Here is a 19,621-nt window from a genome sequence, read left to right as displayed (position 1 = left end):
GAGATGTGAATGCAATTGGAAAAACACGAGGGTTTAGTGTGTACTGACAGTGAGTACATAATATTTTAAAGCAGATGTTGAGTCAACTTGCGACTAAAAAACAGTGTTGGTGAGCTTTTCATCGTGACTTGAAGTAAGTGCCTCAAATTTGCATGTTTTGTGCTTATCCTGATTTGTTATCGAGCCTGTTTAAGGGTGACACGTCAAAGTACAAATGTATTACTTTTTAAAAAGGCGGATCATTATAAATGCCAAAGACTTAAATACTATAGTTATGAAGCGCAATACATGCATCTGTTTTTATTCTTACATGGTTCAAAATCATAGCTATTATTCCCTCAAATTACGTCTGATTTCTGCCTAGAATTACACTCATGCAGGATAATTACCTTAACAGAAGAGGGGACAGGTCGCTGCTTTTTCAGAGCTATAAATTTACTATTTTGCAGCATAATTGGAAAAACGTCCTTTTGTTTTTGATGTAAGGACGTTTAAGTCTTTCCTCAAATGATAATATTTGAGCAGAAAAGTCTATTTTCTATCATGGATAGGAGAGTTGTAAAAGTTTGGGCTATATGTTCCCTGATATTGTAATAGACAAAACAATTTGCAGCATTTAGAATAGTTTCAACTTAATGAAATATCTTAAGTTTGAGAACTACATTGAATGGGATAGTTTGCGAGGATGCTGTGTGTAACCTGAAGGATGGAAGAAATTCTCTAAAAGGGGATTAATAAAATTGTCATGAATGAATAAAGCATGTTTTTTAGTGTTTTGCAGAGGAAATATCCATGAGTTTTGTGGTTTACACGATAAGAGAAGTATTGAAGAGGAGTATTTAAAAAAAACATTTTGTCTGACTTTAAAGCTGGAATGATAGTCTGGTACAATTAGAAATTCAAGATGAATTCATCCCCCACACAGTGTGTATTTATGAGTATTGGACCGTGTTTTCCATAAAACGTTAAAGTAAAGATGAAAACTTTACCTTTCGGAAACAAACAAATTGGTGAGGATAACTGATTGTGGAATTAGTTATTGCTCACAATGAGTTGTTCCACATAAATAGACCTCAAAACTAAAAAACAAACACTAACTAATCATACTTTATTAATCCCCGTTTGACTCATCCTATTCTGGGATAAAATTATTATGGGTCTCTGGGGAGCTGATTGGGGTCAAGGGTCATAGCCGGGGACCCGCAACGGTGACCTCTCCACTCTGAGATTTGAATTATGAGAATAAATTCATAAATCTGACTATAAAGTAACTTCTAGGTGGCCATAATCCTCTTCCGTACATCTCTTCCTCGAATGATGACACGCGCAGGTGTGCATCCGCGTATGCCCGTGACGTCACTGCCTAGTAACAAGTGCCTGGCAGAGAAAAAAAAAAAAGATTTCCTCGACTCGGTAACTGTCGCTCCAGGAGGGACGGAGGACGTTAAGGCGCCACCGGAGAGCTCTTCAAGCCGCTGTCAGTGACCCCCCCCCCCCCCCCCCGACCGCTCCGTGAGCCGGTGAAACCCTCCAGGCCACGGGAAGCTCACCTGCGGAGTTTGAAGTGGGAAAAAATGGGAAGAAAGAAAGAATCAGAGGAAGAAAATCCGGACTCCAAGTACGGTGAGCGGACATCGACCGTTAGTTCCCTCAAAGAGCCGCAAAAAAATAAAGAAAAGACGTCGAGTAAAAGACTTGAAATGATCTGAAAACACTTAAAATTACACGGTGTTTTTAACAAATCGTGAGAATTGCTCGAAATTTGGTAAATTTTTATTATTTTTGAAGTTTGGAATTAAGGTTTAAATCTGTTTTTTGGTTCACGCTAAACACTGATTTGTATAAAAAAAAAAAAAAAAAAAAAAAAACGCGGGAAGCTCGCTGGAAAAATTAAGACTATATATGTATACAAGATTAATTTAGCAGGGAATCGATATTTAAATGAAAAATAATTGGGCTTTATAGGTTTGGCATACTCCACCATATTGTCCAGATTTTGTGATAATCGTTTATATTTAGCCTTTAATATAATTTCATATAGGTCTATCCAGTCAGCACTAGTATGTAAAGAAGGTTTAGGCCATTTCTTTGTGACTTTTTATCAACGCATCTAAAGGAATATCGCCCAAATACATGCTGTCACATTTAAGATCCCGTTTTCAAGTGAAAATTGAAAACTTTATTTGAGTTTTGGGTACCATATGTTTCCGCCACACCGAAAACAGAACTTTTTGAAAACAGCCCCCCGAGCATTTTAGGAAATGAAAACGGGCAAAAAATGACCTTTCCCTCAGGATCAGTCTCGGTGTAGACTCTATGGAAATACTGCTAAATGTGAAAACGCATCGTTTTTGCATTTTCGTTTCGGAAAAGTTTCATGTTCACATGACAACATTTTAAAAGACAGAAAAGCAGAAAACGACGCAGTTTTCCCTGTTGGGCCACTCAGTGAGTGCCGTTGTCTGTTTTTGTAATGAAAACACACATAATTGCACAGAGAACAATACGTTATAAACATTAACGATGGTGAGTTCACGGACATATGGACAGACAGCCAAGTGTGATGTTATTACAGTATAAAACTAACAAGTCTCAGGAGAATATGGACTGGGAGTCATCACACCATTGTCGATATTGCCCATCTCTTGTGCAGAATAACTATTTACCGTGGCTGTGGTGCGATCTAGCAGCATTTATGCCATCTATGCAGGGACAGAGTCCGAGCGTTTTCAAAACGTTCCTCCTTGGGAGCCGTTTTCAAAATTGTCATTGGCGTTGTCGTGTCAACAAACCCCAAAAACTCAACACAGGCAGGGTTTGGCCAACAAGTTTGACACCACAACTTTAATCTGAGGTGTCAGACTTTTCCATGAAGAAGTTTTTAATCTGTAAAAATGACAATGAAAACATATTACTGTGTAAGGATTTGCTTTTTCAGTTTGTTTACTGTGGGCCGCATTGTTTTAGTAAGAGCAGCAGGCATACAAGCGAGCTCACTTGTTGCTTAATTTCAAGGTGAAGTTGTAAAAACACAGAAATCCGACATTTTTGGACACAGCAGACTATTGGCACTATGAGCCTGAAGAAACAAACACGACTGCAGAGAAGAGTTCAAAAAAGACAAATTAGCGACTGTCCACTGCAAATAGATGAATTTAACTTGACTTTTCACTCAGAGGCATCATTAAAAATAAGAATACTGAAATGAAAGTACAAAGGTCTCTTCAAAAAGTAGTTTAAGTATCCACTACTTTAACTGCATTGGCAACAGCAGGCATTTGATTCATATCCCCTGTATCGAAGGTCAAAGTACATTTCTCAGACAATTATTAAAGTGTATGACAGATACGCACACACTGTGGTGAACAAGGTGTATTCCATGGTCGATGGTGCTTGAATTGTTCTCAATTACAAGTGAATGAACTGTTATTAATAATACACTCAAGTAAAAGTTCTCCTCTCAAAATCTGCTCAGTCTGTAACAACCTATATTTGAATAAAGAGATTGGAAACTGAATGCTGATGCATTGTGTGTCGTGTGACCCAGCAGCTTGTTCTCTCACTGCTCTGAATGTGTGCTTCAGGCTGGTTTTTATTATTATTATTATTACCGTATACATTTCTTTGCCACATTGCATCTTAGACTTGGCTGGAGTTTGAACAGAGTAAATAGTCGCTGTTAAGTCATGTATCCTGTTTTAACATTTGTATCCTACTAAGACGACACATGCCAGAGTAGATATAGTCTTTGTCAAGGTTGAGCTGCCTGACACCATGTTAGTACACGAAGCGCAGAAAGTAAAGACATTAGAGGGATGCTTTGTGCTGTTGAGAAGGAATTAACTGCAGAAAACACACTTCAAACTTCAAAACTCCAGAAATATTTAGATCTTATCCAAAAAGTTCTCAGATTGATATTCTTCTTGATGAAATAATGCAAATGTCTTGACTTCCCAGCATCGGACAACCTCGCTCTGCATTCAAATTCTATCCAAATATACCTGAACTGCTCACCCGAGTGCTGTGCCTCAATTTGGCTCCTTTAGTTTTTGCTCTATGTCGTGTATTGTAGATTAAATAAATGAGATCAGCTTAACTACGATTCAGTTCAGAAAACTGCTTCTTGTGAACAGTAAATTGAAGACCTTGACTCATTGTTTGTTATTAAGGCAAGTTTCTCCTTTGTTCCAGGAAACAAAAATAAATCTCTTCTTCCTTGTAGGAAACGCCCTCTCTTATACTGATTCTACTGTAAAGTGAATTATAAACACTTTTAACCTCACTCACTTGAAAGGTCTTCCTCATCTAGTAATTCATTAACTCCCAGAAGAGAGGACAAGACGACTATGTGCTTGCTGGTAAACATCACCACCATGTTTTTTTGGGGACATGCACCTTCATATATAACCCAATGCAGGGAATGTGTAATTAAACCCAGCATGTACTCCCAAACGGCCTACATTTGAATGTTATTTCAAACTGTGACGCAAAGATGTGAACGCCGACGTTAGCAAGTGAACCTAGATTCAGTTTCGTCTTGTCGTCTGTCCTCAGTCCAAAAAGAAATATGGCGGATGAAACAGTCGAGTGCTCATAGAAAGGAAACATGACTTGGCTGTTTTCTTTTCCCAGGAGAACCAGCTGAGTTTGACCCGAGCTTCAACGGGCCAATACACAAAAGGTGAATCTTCTGTCCAGCTGTCAGCTTTCTGATGCTCTATGTCGATTTCACATTCGTCATCATCCTAGCAAACTTGTTGCTGTGTCTTGTTTTCCACAGAGGATGCACTGATATAATCTGCTGTATTCTCTTCCTGGCCATCGTCCTCGGCTACATAGCAGTTGGAGTATTAGGTAAGAGACACCAAATACACGCAAATAATGTAAAGCTAAATGCATTTTTAAGGTATCAAATGTATGTCTTGTCATTAAATAAACCTACTTTACAGCCATTCAGTTGGATCTTTACATTAATTCGGTCTGATTCTCATACATCATTGAACAATTTGTTTCAGTTAATTCCTCTGGTAGAGAGAGAGAGACATTGTTGTGTCTCCCACCATAACGCTGATATAAATACAGGAGTCAGAATAAAACTGATTTATATTTGTGCTAATAAATGTCACATGGTCTTTAGTACTAATGATTACAATAGTCACCATAAATCAAACAGCTGAACCATCAGCTGCAGTTTGATGAATGATCTCTATGTAAATACTGCAATACCAGTCTACTAATCACCTTGTGTCCACCTCTGGACAGAGTCACACCGTTTTCCCCTGATTTTCACCTTAACAGTGCAGATTTGCCTTAAGGTTAATATAATACCAATTTACAGTTCATCAGTTATTTCATAAACCAAAACTGGCAATCTTATTGTTTCTTTGCGCCAAATTAAAATTAGATTCCATCTTAAAACATTTATTTTTTTTCAATTGTGTTAAACTATGAACAGCTGATTTCACAGTGAACATCCTGCCAGCAGCCTTTCATTGCCCCGTTAAACTCAAAACACTTTCCTGTGTCCTGAATAATCCTCCATTTCCTGCTCTGCAAGTAGTTCAAGGACAGGCCTGGGCCTCGGTGGAATCATGGATGTTAGATTTAGAAATGTGTTCCACCGCTATTACAAGCAAAATTATTTATTTGTCCATCCGCCCGTTCATTCTCTCCAGCACTTATTCTCACTCAGAGGCGCACGACGCTGGGCCGTCTCGACCAAGTACTTGAAAAGCAGTGATGTTAGTTGATGAATTCACTGGCTCTTGGTTGTGTGTGAAGCTATTACAAAAAGAAAGGTTCATGAAGAAAATGACTATATTGTTCTGACCTCTTGTGGTGTTTCTGAGAGAATGAAACTACTGTTGTTATTGCTTTACTGTTTCTGTCTACGTGTCCTGGAGTTAACCTGCTCTATGTATCGGAAATTACTCACTGCTCCAAATAGTGGTGTTGATAACGTCTCGTTGATGAGAATCAGCTGTGTTGAATCGGGGTCATACAGTAACGTTCCCTTGATAGCTCTTCAAACTCAACACAGTAAATGTAGTTTTTGTGTTTACTGAAAGCATAACTTGATGTAGAAGTTCTTTCTGTTGCTGACAAAGCTACATAGATAAAATATGTGACGTCAGTGTTTTTATATTTTCATTAGTTTTTAATGTGTGTTTACTTTGGCTCTATCAGCTTGGCTTTACGGAGATCCCAGGCATGTTCTTTATCCCAAAAACTCAACTGGGTGGTTCTGTGGCATCGGAGAGCACAAGTAATCACAACTCTTTGTCTTCATTTCATATCATTTTAAAATGGGAAACTGTACAAATGAAATATAAGAGCAAAGTAAGTGTTGTTCTCTTTATTTTGCAGAAATCGGCCAAACCTGTTCTACTTTGATATGCTCAAATGTGCCATGTCCGTTAACATCATTGCGAGCACTTTGAATGGTCTTCAGTGTCCAACCACACAGGTAAAGAGCTGCTGGATTTCATAGTGTGTAATATAATGTGTGAATGACTGTCCTCTCATGTCTTCCCAGAAACATCTAACTTTGTGTTTCCAACAGGTGTGTGTGGAAAAATGTCCTTCTGAGTTTGGGGCAGCGCTGTATTTACCTGGTCAGAAACTAGAAGATGTTTTCAATCAAGATCTGTGTGTGCCAGCTTTAGATCTGAAAACTACTACGCTGGTAAGCTCTAGCAGAAGATCGTCTACATTTTTACGGGCTTTTCATATTCTTACAACTTCATGATATAACAATGTTTTCAGACCGTGTCAGAGATTTTGGAAAAGGAGCTCTGCCCTTATTTCTACGTCCCCAGTTCTCCTGGTGAGAAAAGACACATTTTACCTGCAGTAACTGAGATTGCGACTGAAAGTTATTGAGAATGTATGAAGTGATTTCTCATCAATTTTGACTTTGTTCTATCCTGATAGTGCTGGGGAGATGTTTGCCTGATTTCTCAAAACTGGAGGACATCCCTCCATCCTTTTCTAATGTCCCGGGCCTCCCTGCTTCAGTCAATGACACAATCAGCATCATCAAGAATGGCACTGGGTAAGAAGCAGATTCCTCATACTGTCTCATCCTCATCATGACTGAAACACAAAGCCAAAGCTTTAAGTTCATACGTCTTCTATAACTTCTGAAATAACACACGTTTCTTCTTTCTCCTCATCATCAGCGCAAGGTCGGTGAATGTGTGAGTTTTTGTATTGGGCAGTAGTGTGGCAGCTGGTGATAGCTGTAGTGTTTCGCTTGGTTATTCACAGCAGCCTTTGAGGAGGCATGTTCTCAGAGCTCACAGCTGATTGCCTGGGGTTTGTTTTTATAGCCTGTATTGCCTTGTATGTGTCTTACTACTTATGTAATGGAGAAGAGAATTCATCAGATAATGTTTAAAAATGTACTTGTTTAATAATTATCACTAACATGTAGAATTCATTTGGTTCATCTTTTCTTCCCGTCACATAAGTAGAGAATCTCTATATCAGTAAAAACCATTTACCATTCTTGTCTTTGCTTTCAGGATGCTTCAAACTAGTTGTTATGTCTCAGTTTCAGTTGTTATTTTCTGTCGGGTTTAGTTTTGAAAAGCAGAACAGCCATTAATACAACCAGGCCTTGCTTCTGTATTCATTAGGGACCTTGTGAATGGATTCAATGCCAAGGAGATCAGCGTTCGAATCTTTGAGGATTTTGCGTCGTCATGGCCGTGGATCCTCATGTGAGTTACTGATCTGTGCCACAGTGCACACTGCCACCTGCTGACACACACATCATACAGCTCTTCACTTTGTAGCTGTAAATAGATTGATAAAAGACTAAATGTCATATCAAATAAGGTTCTTTTAGTCCAGTGTTCTCGCCAGCCAATTGCAGCCTAATGGGCCGTTACACTGTCACTTGTGAAGTAGACAGTGTAACGGCAGTAGAAATATTATCATAATTCAGTGTCTCCTCTGCATTCATTTAGGAGTGGCGGTCTGGATCAGAGACTGATCAGACACTTCGATCTGTGATCCTGCATTTTGGCCAAATATAGTGGCCGACACAGAGAGCGGACATCAAACATGGGCAAAAGAATTACGATGCAGATGCAGAGGGCAGGGGATTCACGCCATATTTAACGGTTTCCACATCCCACAATGGACGGGGAAAAATTGAAGTTGACATCTAAACATCATACCAGCAGCAGTCTTAAATACAACAACAAATATTCATTTGTTTCCTGCTAGTGCCAAAATCCCAACTGTGACTACTGACCAGCACCAGGAGACCTGAGAGCATGACACTTGTTTTAAAGTCCCTGCAGTAGTTAACAGTGAGCTTCACAATCCCGTTTAAAGTTATTTTATTTTTATATTGAAGCACTTTGTGCTTTTGTACCTGAATATATGTCTCATATGCTCACGTCGTATGAACCTCTGTGCCTTCTCATGTCCTCTGGTACAACTGTTTTATTCATAAAGTCATAAAATGTAGAATAAAGACTTTCAGTAAAGCGTCCGAGATGTTGAAACCATCTATTGAGGGCCTGTGGGGAAATATAAAGATTTAAACATTTCAAGGAAACCTTAAAGCATACATCCGTCTTGGCCTTTCATGAATAAAAGGTATAATTCTTTATTTCAGTTCTATTTAACCTTTTAACTATTAAATTGCTCCTGTGTTATTTTTTGGACCATTTTATTGTACTTTATTCTCTCTGAACCTTGAACCTTAAACGTGTGTCTTAATTTGTTGTGCTTAGTTTTTGCAAATCCAGCTTTGTTTCTCTCACATTCGATACTCACTTCACATTTATTAATATATTTTTTTAATTTTACTAGTTTTATTACCCGTATAAAGTTTGACTTGACTTCAACACAAAGGTCTACTAAACATGTACTTTATGAGACATACTTATGCTATTCAGTACTATCCAATGACCAACATTTTTATACATTTTTCACAGTTTGTAATCTTATCTTTTGTGTTGGATGAAGGATGCTGGAGCAGGGAGCATTAAAACAATCAAATAGATGCATAATTATCAAGCCTCCTGATGAAATAAACCTGCTAATGACACTGTTGGATCATCTAAGCTGTTTTTCAGGCCCTGGGATAGGAAACATTGAACGTTTGGCTTTGTTTTTGTTTTGTGGAATTATGTTTTGTGTCGGTGTGCTTGGATGGTGGACCAAAGTGTAGACAGCCATTGGCAATGATGATGGAGTCCAAAACAAACAACCTTATTGAGCATGTCTGACAATAACCTCACATTGAGCCGTCTCTCTCTGTCTCAGCTGCCTGCTGATCGCCATGGTGGTCAGTCTGCTGTTCCTGCTGCTGCTGAGGTTCTTCGCTCCTGTTATGGTGTGGGTGCTCATCTTCGGAGTCCTGGCTGCCGGGGCCTATGGTAAACACTCACAGATATGTTTCTGTGTGCGGTGGCGTTTTAGCTGCCAGTCTACACTGGATTTTACTCTTTACATCGCTGTGAGGGACCACATGGTCACCCCGACTCGGGATGTGTTTTGCCTGAACGAGATTTGGTGGATGAGAAAGGATGAGGTTGCAAGTCAGCGTTTCAGAAATAAAATTAGGTTATTTGGAATGCTCACTTTTCACAAATCTGAAAAAACAGTCATTTCCAACCTCACAGCAAGTTGGCTGACTCGCACTCAGACTCCGTCTCTCAGTCGTCTCTCCGTTCCCTGACACAGACAGAAGCCTTTGAATAAGCCCAGCCCTAAATTGGTCCAGTCAGGACAAACTGGGCTGAACCAAAAATGCAAGGGGTGTTTGAGCCACCCTACCTTAACGTCAATCAAAAATTGGAATTATAAATGGCCACAATTTACAACAACGCAAACACAACAACTCAAAACATATACAGCGATTATTTTAACATTCACCAATTCCCCACTATATATACAGTAAAACCCCTGATGTAGGGACGCCCTAAAATCCAGGAGCAAGTTTCCCTTGAAAACAGGTATCCTCTCTTCAGAGGGAGACGTCACGGGGACAAACTGTAGGGCCAGTTGTTATCGAACAAACCAAACACTAAATAATGTCATGGAAGAAACACCCCATACGGTCCAGTCTTGAGTGGGCAAGATCAAACAATTAGTACAGAAAATTATTACAACGTTAACAAGAGTCAATTTTAATGAGGCATTCTGGCACAAAAAACAGTGAAGTGTAAAAACAAAAAACGAAACTATAAATCCTATATAGCCGCCTTACTTGGTGGTTTGTCGGCCAGATTGGAGCCTTTTGCGGCCTGGTTTTGGCCCATGGGCCTAATGTTTGACTCCCCTGGTATAAAGTGAGACTTAAGCTTGAGAGGGGAGGTTGTCCGCTCATTAAGGTGTGTAACAGTTAAAACCTCTTCGTGCAAGCTGAGAGGAGCGTCACAGCACAGCACCGCGCTGCGTAGGAGGAGGCGATTTATCACATTTCAAAATTAATATCCGGACATCACAGCAAACAAATATTTGGATTATCGGGTCCAGTCCAATGATTTTGGCTATTTTAGTGTCGCTCAGCTTGAAATTTGCCAGAAAGACCTGTCTGTTATCCGCGTCAAGCAGGTTGTCCGCTCATTAAGGTGCGTTAACAGTTAAAACCTGTCCATGCACAGTGAGAGGTCTCATTACAGGGTGTCTGCTCTTACCGAGTTCGCTTGCCAGAGGTTCTACTGTGTACACACTAATTTATTTTTTAATCTTTTAGTTAATTATGTGGAGTCGTACCTCGCCCACTTGATTCACCAGAGAGTGAACATGAACAAAGAGAGGAGAGGCTTGTCTTCGCTTAGCTTAGCTTAGCCTGGTGGAACGCCAGTCATTACAGGACAAGGTCACATGATTGCAGTCATTATGATGATTCGTTTTGGGCAATTCTGTACAAAACCCCGGCCACGCCAGTGTGGGTGACCCGATGCTGCAACCCACCTCCAACACAAACTCCCAATGTCTGTAGGCTATGAGCTGTTTGTTGAACTACTGTCGCACTTTCAGAACACAAGCACAGTTTGATTGATTTATTTCGACTGAATGAACAATTTAAAATTAGATGAAACAAAAAGAAAAAGGAATAAATAAATAAATAAATAAATAAAAAAGCCCATTTCGATATAATATACTTTGACTCGTTCGAGTCAAGCACAGTTAACTTGAATGTAGTCCTCTTGTAGCCTCCAGCGGGTCCTATGTGGAAAAACTACATGTGCTCTGCTCAGATCTACTTAACCATCTGTATAAAAAGCAGTAAGTTTTATTGTATTGAGCGGCTTTTCTCACTCCACATCGGTTCTTTCATTGTTTTATAGGATAACAGTGTTTGAATTTCTTCCTTCAACCCAACAAAATAGTTCACGGTCTGTCTGCAAGCAGGAATTATGTTCACTATAAAGTTCAGGTTCAAACTTCAGAATCCCAGCAGTCATAATTTCAGTTCAAGGACGGCCGGAGGTTATGTGTCTACAAGCTGTAAACTGCACCGTTCTGCTCTGAGTTGTTTGAGTGTCCTTATGTCACTCTTTATTTCTTCCGCAGGGATATGGCACTGCTACTGGGAGTACGATAACTACAAGCAAATCTCTGCCACCATCACTGATGTTGGTTTCACCACCAACTTTAACATTTATCTCCAAGTCCAGGAGACCTGGCTGGCCTTCCGTGAGTCTGATTGGTCACTTTTGACTTTTGACTCTTCCAAGTGCTTTTTTGAACTGAAGCAATCATCTGTCACACTGTCATTGTTGAATGAGGAATGATGAGGTCGAGAGGTGGTTCAAGAATATATTAAGAAAAGAAGGACTCCGTGACTTAATGTTAAAATGCAGTCGTTAAAAAAACATTCTGGCAACAATTACCAGCAGTAATATCAAATTAAAAGCTTGTCTCCCTCACTCTACCCACCAGTGATCGTCATATCTGTGGTGGAGGGGATTCTTCTTTTGATTCTCATATTTCTGCGAACCAGAATCCTCATCGCTATCGCCCTCATCCAGGAGGCCAGCAAGTGAGTCATGTCATACCACCAAAGTACTGGACACCTTTTGAGTTTTCACATGGCAGATTGAGCATTTAAACTGATTCGCTTGATTATTCTGTTTTCATTTGAGGACACTGTAATGTCATGGTAACGTGGAAATGTTTTCATGTTGCTTTGTAAAAGGATGAAAAGAAGCATTTTCGCCTCGGTATAACCTCCTGCTCTGTGTTGATCTTCTGCAGAACTATCAGCCACATGATGTCTGCTCTGGCGTTCCCTCTGGTCACATTTGTTCTCCTGTTGGTGTGTGTTGCTTACTGGGGCATCACCGCTTTGTATCCTTTACTTTTGTGGTTGTTTATTCACAAGAACGGATATTGTACTATTCAAAACCTCCAGAGCGTGGACTCTTTTCTTTAAACTGGTGTGTACAGATATTTGGCCACTTCAGGGAATCCAGTCTACAAAGTGGTGGGTTTAAACTCCACTATGAGCAGCTGTCAGAGTCTCAATGGCAACGTGACCTGTGACCCCCAGGTTAGTTGTTGTTAAATTCTGTAATCTGCAGTATAATCTTCTCCTCTGTCCCTATGACGTCTGTCTTCCCTCATTGTATCCATGAACTTCTTTACTGGCCTTCCTCCTCTCGTCTTGCCTGGCAGCTCCATCCTCAGCATCATTTTTCCTACACAGTTTTCTCTCCTTACATACATGACCAAGCCATCTCTCTCACTTTTCCACCATATTGTAAGAGTCCCTACACTCACCTTAACTTTCCCAATCTTCCTCTTCTCCTGGAACCTCCTCATTTGTCTTCCTCTTCTGCTTCAGTCTATAGTAGCACAGTTTCCAGTCACACCGTTATTTAACAACGGCTGTGGCGGTTGTTGTCCCGGGTCAATCAGGTGTGATTATCATATTCTGTTCAGTATTCCAATCGCTAAAGATTTTACACTGAATGCCCTTCATGACACTTGAAAATTTCTCTTTGAAAGTTTCTCCTCTAAAATTTAAGGGCATATAGAGAAAATGTACAAGTAACATAAGGCACAAATAAAAAAGATTATCTATACATAAATTACTCATTTATAAAGAGGGGTTACAATTTAAAGTGGAAATTGAGTTTTCAAACAAAGAATTCATATTATCTTTTTTTTTGTTGTAATTCTTGCATATTCAAAATTTAATTAACAACCCCATCACCTATAGAACAAAGCTAATCCACCCAAGCTCATTAATGAAGGGATGGAATAACAAGCTGCAGATGTCTCCACCCGTCACCTCACTTCTCCGCTCCTCACATTCATCCTCTCAGAACTTCAACGCATCCGATTATCCCAGCTGCCCTTCAGCCCGCTGCATCTTCATCAAATACAACGAAGAGGGTCTCTTTCAGAGGAACCTCTTCAACCTGCAGATCTACAACGCTATAGCCTTCCTCTGGTGTGCCAACTTTGTCATTGCACTGGGTCAGTGCACGCTGGCAGGGGCCTTCGCCTCGTACTACTGGGCCTTCAACAAACCCGAGGACATCCCCATGTTCCCCGTGTGTGCTGCTTTCATGCGCACTCTGAGGTTGGTTTCAAAGCAGCTGTCACTTCAGTGTCAGACCTCCAGTGTACTTTTTATTGAGTGACAAAAACACAGTCTGTACCACAGAGGTTTAACAAGGGAAATCAAAAGTGCTCTGATCATTTAAACATGGCGAATGAAGTCTTATTCACTACTTGCATGATTTGCCATCAAGCTGACTGTCACAGTGAAGACAACATTTATGTTTGACACGTTGTAGACATAATGACCTTTTAAATACTTGGATCCTCCTAAAGAAGAAGGTTCCAGGACGTTGCGTTTGACTGCAGTTCCCATTCAGCCCTCCAGAGGGCGTATTAGATCTGTGCGAGGTAGCAGTTTATGAGCCAGATCAACTGGTGTAATATATCCCAATATATTCTCCATTATTTAGCTTTGCCATTTGTTTTGTTTTTTTACTCCTACCATTACATTCAACTTTAACTTGTGAGGCCTTGTGTTTATTTTCCATATTAGGTACCACGTGGGTTCTTTGGCCTTCGGTGCGTTGATCCTGACGCTGGTGCAGATTGTGAGAATTCTTCTGGAGTACATTGACGACAAACTGAGATGTAAGGCCGAGGATTATGACACAGACTGAAATACAGCGTCAAAGCTTTTTCTTTCCGAATATTGAAAATTAGTGATTTCACAGTGCAATGAAGCTGCATTTTATCTCCGTAAAGTCTAAAATCTCGGAATTGCTAAAAAAAATGTGATGGAAAGAAATTAATAACAAGAAACTCAAGCTGGGTGCTTTTTTTCCTCATCCTCAGCGTCCCAGAATCCAGTGGCACGTTTCATCATGTGCTGCCTGAAGTGCTGCTTCTGGTGTCTGGAGAAGTTTATTAAATTTCTCAACAGGAACACCTACATCATGGTGAGACATCATCAGATAAATCATCTTTAGTGGAGTTAGTGTCTATTCAGCTGCTCTCTTTCCTACAGGGGTCACCACAGCAACTCATTGTCTTGGCTGGCTTTTACTAAACACGATGTGCCACCAGCCCTGTCGTAGCGATGGTTACTAATCATCTTTGAAAGAAAATTAAACTACAAAATTTATGGACATATTTTTTTATATGTATATATAAAATTATTGAAACTGTGAGGTTAAGTCTTGACTTTGTGTGTGTTGAACGCTGGTTTGCATTCAGGAAGGACATGTTGTGTAAAAACTGGTCAATCTACATTGCAATGACTTTCTGTGGCCACAACAGTAAAGGGAGAACCTAAATAACAATTTCTCATGAGATATATCACAAAAGTTTATTTTTTTTTGTTGACAGATTGCCATTTATGGGAAAAACTTCTGTGTCTCTGCGAAAAATGCGTTCCAGCTGCTGATGAGGAATGTCATCAGGTTTGTTGTGACGTTTCTCTTCTGACGCTCGCTGGTACAAGTGTGTTTGTTAGAATGTGTGAATGCTGTGTGGTCGCAGGGTCGTGGTGCTGGACAAAGTGACGGACCTGCTGCTGTTCTTTGGGAAGCTCCTGGTGGTCGGAGGAGTTGGTGCGTACAACACTGCTGCAGATCTGTCAGTGCAGCTTCCATCCATCCATCCATCCATCCATCCATCCATCCATCCATCCATCCATCCATCTATTCCACTTCGTTCAGCTTACCAGTGAAAGCAGGGTTCAACCTGGACAGGGCATCAGTCCATCCCAGACAAAAGACACTCACAATCACACCTGAAGTCAATTTAGAGACATCAGTTACCTTCACATGTGTGTTTGTAGATATTAGAGGAAGCTGGAGAAACACGGAGAACATGAAGACCAAAGTGAGAATCTCCCCACTGAGTGGAGAGTCTAACCGATACACCACCGTGGGCTTGATAAGCTGCGAACGCTTCATTTTGACTGCTTAAAAGCAGTTTTTTGATGTTGTGTTTCTTTCCTCCTGCAACAGTGAAAACCACAAAAAGAATAATGAGCTAAAGCTGTGTTCTTCATACAGTTCATTTAAATCAGGAGAGACCTTGAAGGCTACATGGGGGTGTGTTAGTCCGCCTCACAGTCAGATCATTCCTGATTGGAGTCCAAGTTTTCTGTGACTTCAGCCTTTCTGTGCAAAGTTCCTTCCTGTGTGTGTGAGAGAGATCGGCTCCAGCACACGCCACTCCAGGTTCTATCATATGTAATGTGTCTCCAAGCGTTACCATTTCTGTTCACAATCTCTACTTGATAGCATTCACACAGCAGTTGAGATGGAAGGAGGAGGAGACCTTGAACTCTACGTCTTTTTTCCAGGTACTTTGTCCTTCTTTTTCTTTTCGGGCCGTATTCCTTTACCGGGCAGTGACTTTCGCTCTGAATCCCTCAACTACTACTGGATGCCAATCATCGTAAGTTACTGACAAACCGCCGTCTTTCTGAGAGCAGACTTCAGGTTGACTCTTTACTCCATTGTGTTGCAGACGGTGGTGTTTGGAAGCTACTTCATCGCTAATGGATTCTTCAGTGTGTACAACATGTGCGTGGACACACTCTTCCTCTGCTTCTGTGAGTAAACGTTTATCATTTATATCGAGCCCCGGGGGCTCTATTGGCCGAGATTCCATACTGTGAGAGTTGTTGTGAAAAAAACATGGACAGAATTTTGATACCATGAGACTCAGAATTAATTTCAGGTTGTTCATCAAAACATTATTGTCTGTATTCTAAATTATATGTCTTGAAACGACAATGTTTGATCACTGGTGTCACTGTTCCTCTCACAGTGGAGGACCTGGAGCGAAACGATGGATCTCTTCAGAAACCCTACTTAATGTCCAAAAACCTCCGACAAATCCTCAACAAATCCAACGAGTCTCCAAAACAACGGAAAAGGAAGGACTGAGCAGCGTCTCCCACACACACCTCCCATTGTTTTTATTAGACACTCCTTCTTCGACGTTCACCAAACTCATTTTGTGATGTTGCAGTTTGGAATTGTTCGAACGTGTTTGTATATAAAGTCGTATTACTTCCTGTTCACATCACAGGACTCCTTCCAGCTATTGGGAACTTTTATGAAGTTCAGTTTTTGTTTTGGAAAGTTGTTCTTATGACTGTTAAATGTTCAGAAGTGGACGCGAGCTTCACACGCCACAAGATTTATGTTGTTTGTTGTGGCAAAATAAATTCATGTTTTCTGACTGAACTGTATTTTCAAAAACCTTCTTGAAACGGTGTCTGTGTCTGAATCCCGTCTGTGGACCTCCTGTAAGATCTCATGTTTGAGGTGAAGTATTGAACTGAGGTCGTCTTTTAACTCGTCCCTTAACTGCAGTCTCAATATCTGATGTAGTCCCATGCCTGCTCTAAACCAAAGTTTTTACCTGCTTTTAGATTTCCTTTTAGGTTTTGGGTATTAGCTAGACCAGAGATCTGCAAACTTGATCAGTAAAAGCCACCTTTGCCACTTTCAATCCATTAATATCGGTCTGCAGACAGATTTTAATGTCTAAACTTTACAATGAGAAGCTCTTAAAGTTGTTAGTAGACTATAGTTTTGACTTATAAAACTGGATCGATGCATTGATAACATTGCATTTAGAAGTTCAAAGGTGACTATTGATACCCGTAGGTAGATTTTTGTGCAGCAGGAGAGGGAGTCTGACAGTACATACAGCTATTTTAAAAGGCAGGACAGTAAAATAACAGTTGTGATACAAACATAGCTGGGTGCTCACAGGCTCACTGACAGGTTAAAGAGTGAATAAATAAATGGAAGGAACCGCTACAATACCACTATGAAGACTTGTTGAAAATATGATAAAGAAGGTACAATAAATAGATAAAAAATCTGGTTGAACTTCATTACATAAGACCCAAGAGTAAAGTGCTTTCAGTACTGATTTAGAAGGGAAATGGCAGCAGCTGCTCCTGCAGCGGCTCGTCTTAAGTTTCGGGGCTTTAAATCTCCGTCCAGATGCCAGGAACTGGAACTGTCTGGCCAGGGGATGGAGTCATTGTTGGAAATGGCGCTTACGGTTTTAAATAGCTATTTTAATATGTTTTTAAATTGTGTTGACACGTTTAAGTCTCTTTTTAACTTTTCTACTGGTGTTCCTGATTTTGACATTTTTTGGGGCTTTGACCTTGGTTGTTTTTGACATTCCAGCTGCTGTTTCTTTAAGCCTTTTCTAACTATTTTGTGTATATATTTGCTTTATATCTTTACTAGTTGTCTTAGCCATTTGAACAGTTTTCTCTTTTTTTCCCAAGTTGTTTTGGGCACTTTAAATCGTTTGAGGCAGAGTGTGATGGGCTGAGGATGAGGATGTGGAGGTAGAGTTTAGGATGTGGTGACAGTGGAGCATCTTTGGAGGAGGGAGACAGGGGACGCCATCTTGTTTGTTTTAGTGAAAAAGGGAGGGAGGAGGAGGAGGAGGAGGAAAACATCGAGCAGCAGCAGCAGCAGCAGCGACACCGGCAGAGGAGCACAGAACGCGGCTCGGCGGTGAGTCTTTCCCGGTCTATGTGAAGGTGGTGCTCGGTACATCAGGGATGCAGAGACACGCGGGCTTTAGAGGGATTGACAGCGGCTAATCGTTAGCCACTGTCACCTGTCTGCCCGGAGCGTCATGAAGCTCACTGCGGCGCGAGCGTCATGAAAAACCGCGCTAAAGGGAACGAGCTCGCCCTGTTGCCATGGCAAACGACTCCTTTCTGTTTAGAGAAGATAACATAGGCGCGTGCATTGCATTTTAAAGTCCTGCAACGACATCTTCTTTTTTCTTTTTATGGATATATATATATATGTAGAATAAATGTGCACCTGATACATAAATGCTCCGATTAACACCTCACCTTCACACCTAATGTAAATAAGCAGACACCAGGAGTAACAAAGAAAACAGGATGTGCGTTAACATTTATATAAATAAAACAAGTCATTGAGTGCAGGAATAACATTTAGCATGAAAATTGCTATAAAATCTGCAGTTTGCATGTTCTCTCTGCGCAGGTGATATAGTGGTCATGTTTCAATTGGAAGGTCGCGGGTTCGACCCCCGTGTGTGTGTGCGTGTGTGTGTGTGTGTGTGTGTGTGTGTCTCGGTCAGAGTAACATTCACTCACTGGCTCCAAATATTAGATAAACTTTATTAGTCCAGGATTTGACCTCATCTGCCTTCGGAACTGTCGTCATTTTTCAGCTATAGATCAATATTGATCTTCTTTGTGACTCGTCCAACCAGTTCATCCATTCACCTGTAACTTCGAGCATCAACAAGGCATCTCAGCCAAAGGTGTCAGTCATCAGGGAGGGAAAAGCTGCTGATAAGAGAGAGAGGGAAAAAATCATCAGGGACAAAGAGAGCAGTGGGAAACGATGTAGACAGACAGAACCAGCAGATGGCGGTAATGCAACTTTATGGATGCTTCCTGTCGTTAAACACAAAAGAAGAGGAGAAGAACTTGGACTGTTGCCATACCGAGCCATGGTTTAGAGAATTCTCAATCAATTTGCCTCCTGCTGGTATTAACTAGACAAACATCTGCATCATGAAAGCTCCCACACGACAATGAGCGGATCTGTTACGCTCTGTTTTACTACATCTGAGTCCTGATTTCAATTCTGTGTTTTTGTCTTTGTCCTGTTTTGTTTTGTTTTTCCCCTCCAGGCCCGACGCCTCCCCCCTTCCCCCTTTCCCTGGTGGTGAGGAGGCGCCGAGACGATGTTTTATGCCCACTTTGTCCTTAGCAAACGAGGGCCGCCGGCCAAAATCTGGCTGGCGGCCCACTGGGACAAGAAGCTGACCAAGGCACACGTGTTTGAGTGCAATCTGGAGAGCAGCGTGGAGAGCATCATCTCACCAAAGGTCATTTCCTTTCACTGCTCGCTCCTGGGTTACATCATTGAACGGGGACAGGTGAAGGCGGACCCGGACAAGGTCCAAGCGGTGGTGGACTGGCCCAGACCGATGACCCGTAAGCAGTTGCAGCGGTTCCTGGGGTTCGCTAACTTTTACCGGAGGTTCATCAGAGACTACAGCAAGGTCGCAACCCCCCTCACTCGACTCACATCCACCTCAACCTCTTTTCTGTGGACACCGGCGGCCGAACAGGCGT

General features: G+C 41.0%; 1 protein-coding gene across 2 annotated transcripts; it reads left to right on the top strand.

Annotated features, from left to right (window-relative positions):
* Positions 1–1,383: 1,383 nt before the first annotated feature.
* Positions 1,384–16,704, top strand: LOC308122603 (choline transporter-like protein 4). 2 transcript variants are annotated; one of them, XM_080484530.1, is made up of 23 exons: positions 1,384–1,623; positions 4,633–4,681; positions 4,781–4,854; positions 6,187–6,265; positions 6,367–6,466; positions 6,563–6,685; positions 6,766–6,826; positions 6,934–7,054; positions 7,182–7,199; positions 7,641–7,724; positions 9,286–9,398; positions 11,545–11,667; positions 11,914–12,013; positions 12,229–12,321; positions 12,421–12,523; positions 13,302–13,561; positions 14,036–14,130; positions 14,335–14,438; positions 14,848–14,921; positions 15,001–15,071; positions 15,815–15,909; positions 15,982–16,066; positions 16,285–16,704. In XM_080484530.1, the coding sequence occupies exons 1-23, from the start codon at positions 1,575–1,577 to the stop codon at positions 16,401–16,403; spliced, it is 2,193 nt and encodes a 730-aa protein (XP_080340656.1). In that variant the 5' UTR covers positions 1,384–1,574; the 3' UTR covers positions 16,404–16,704. The 2 variants fall into 2 exon arrangements, with proteins under 2 accessions (XP_080340656.1, XP_080340657.1); XM_080484531.1 differs by lacking the exon at positions 7,182–7,199 and having other exon boundaries at positions 1,405–1,623.
* Positions 16,705–19,621: the final 2,917 nt, after the last annotated feature.

Source organism: Lipophrys pholis (assembly GCF_963383615.2).
Source record: "Lipophrys pholis genome assembly, chromosome: 17".
In the NCBI taxonomy this organism is placed as follows: domain Eukaryota; kingdom Metazoa; phylum Chordata; class Actinopteri; order Blenniiformes; family Blenniidae; genus Lipophrys; species Lipophrys pholis.
Note: the sequence above shows the minus strand (reverse complement) of the source record. Positions and strands in the feature narration are given on the sequence as shown.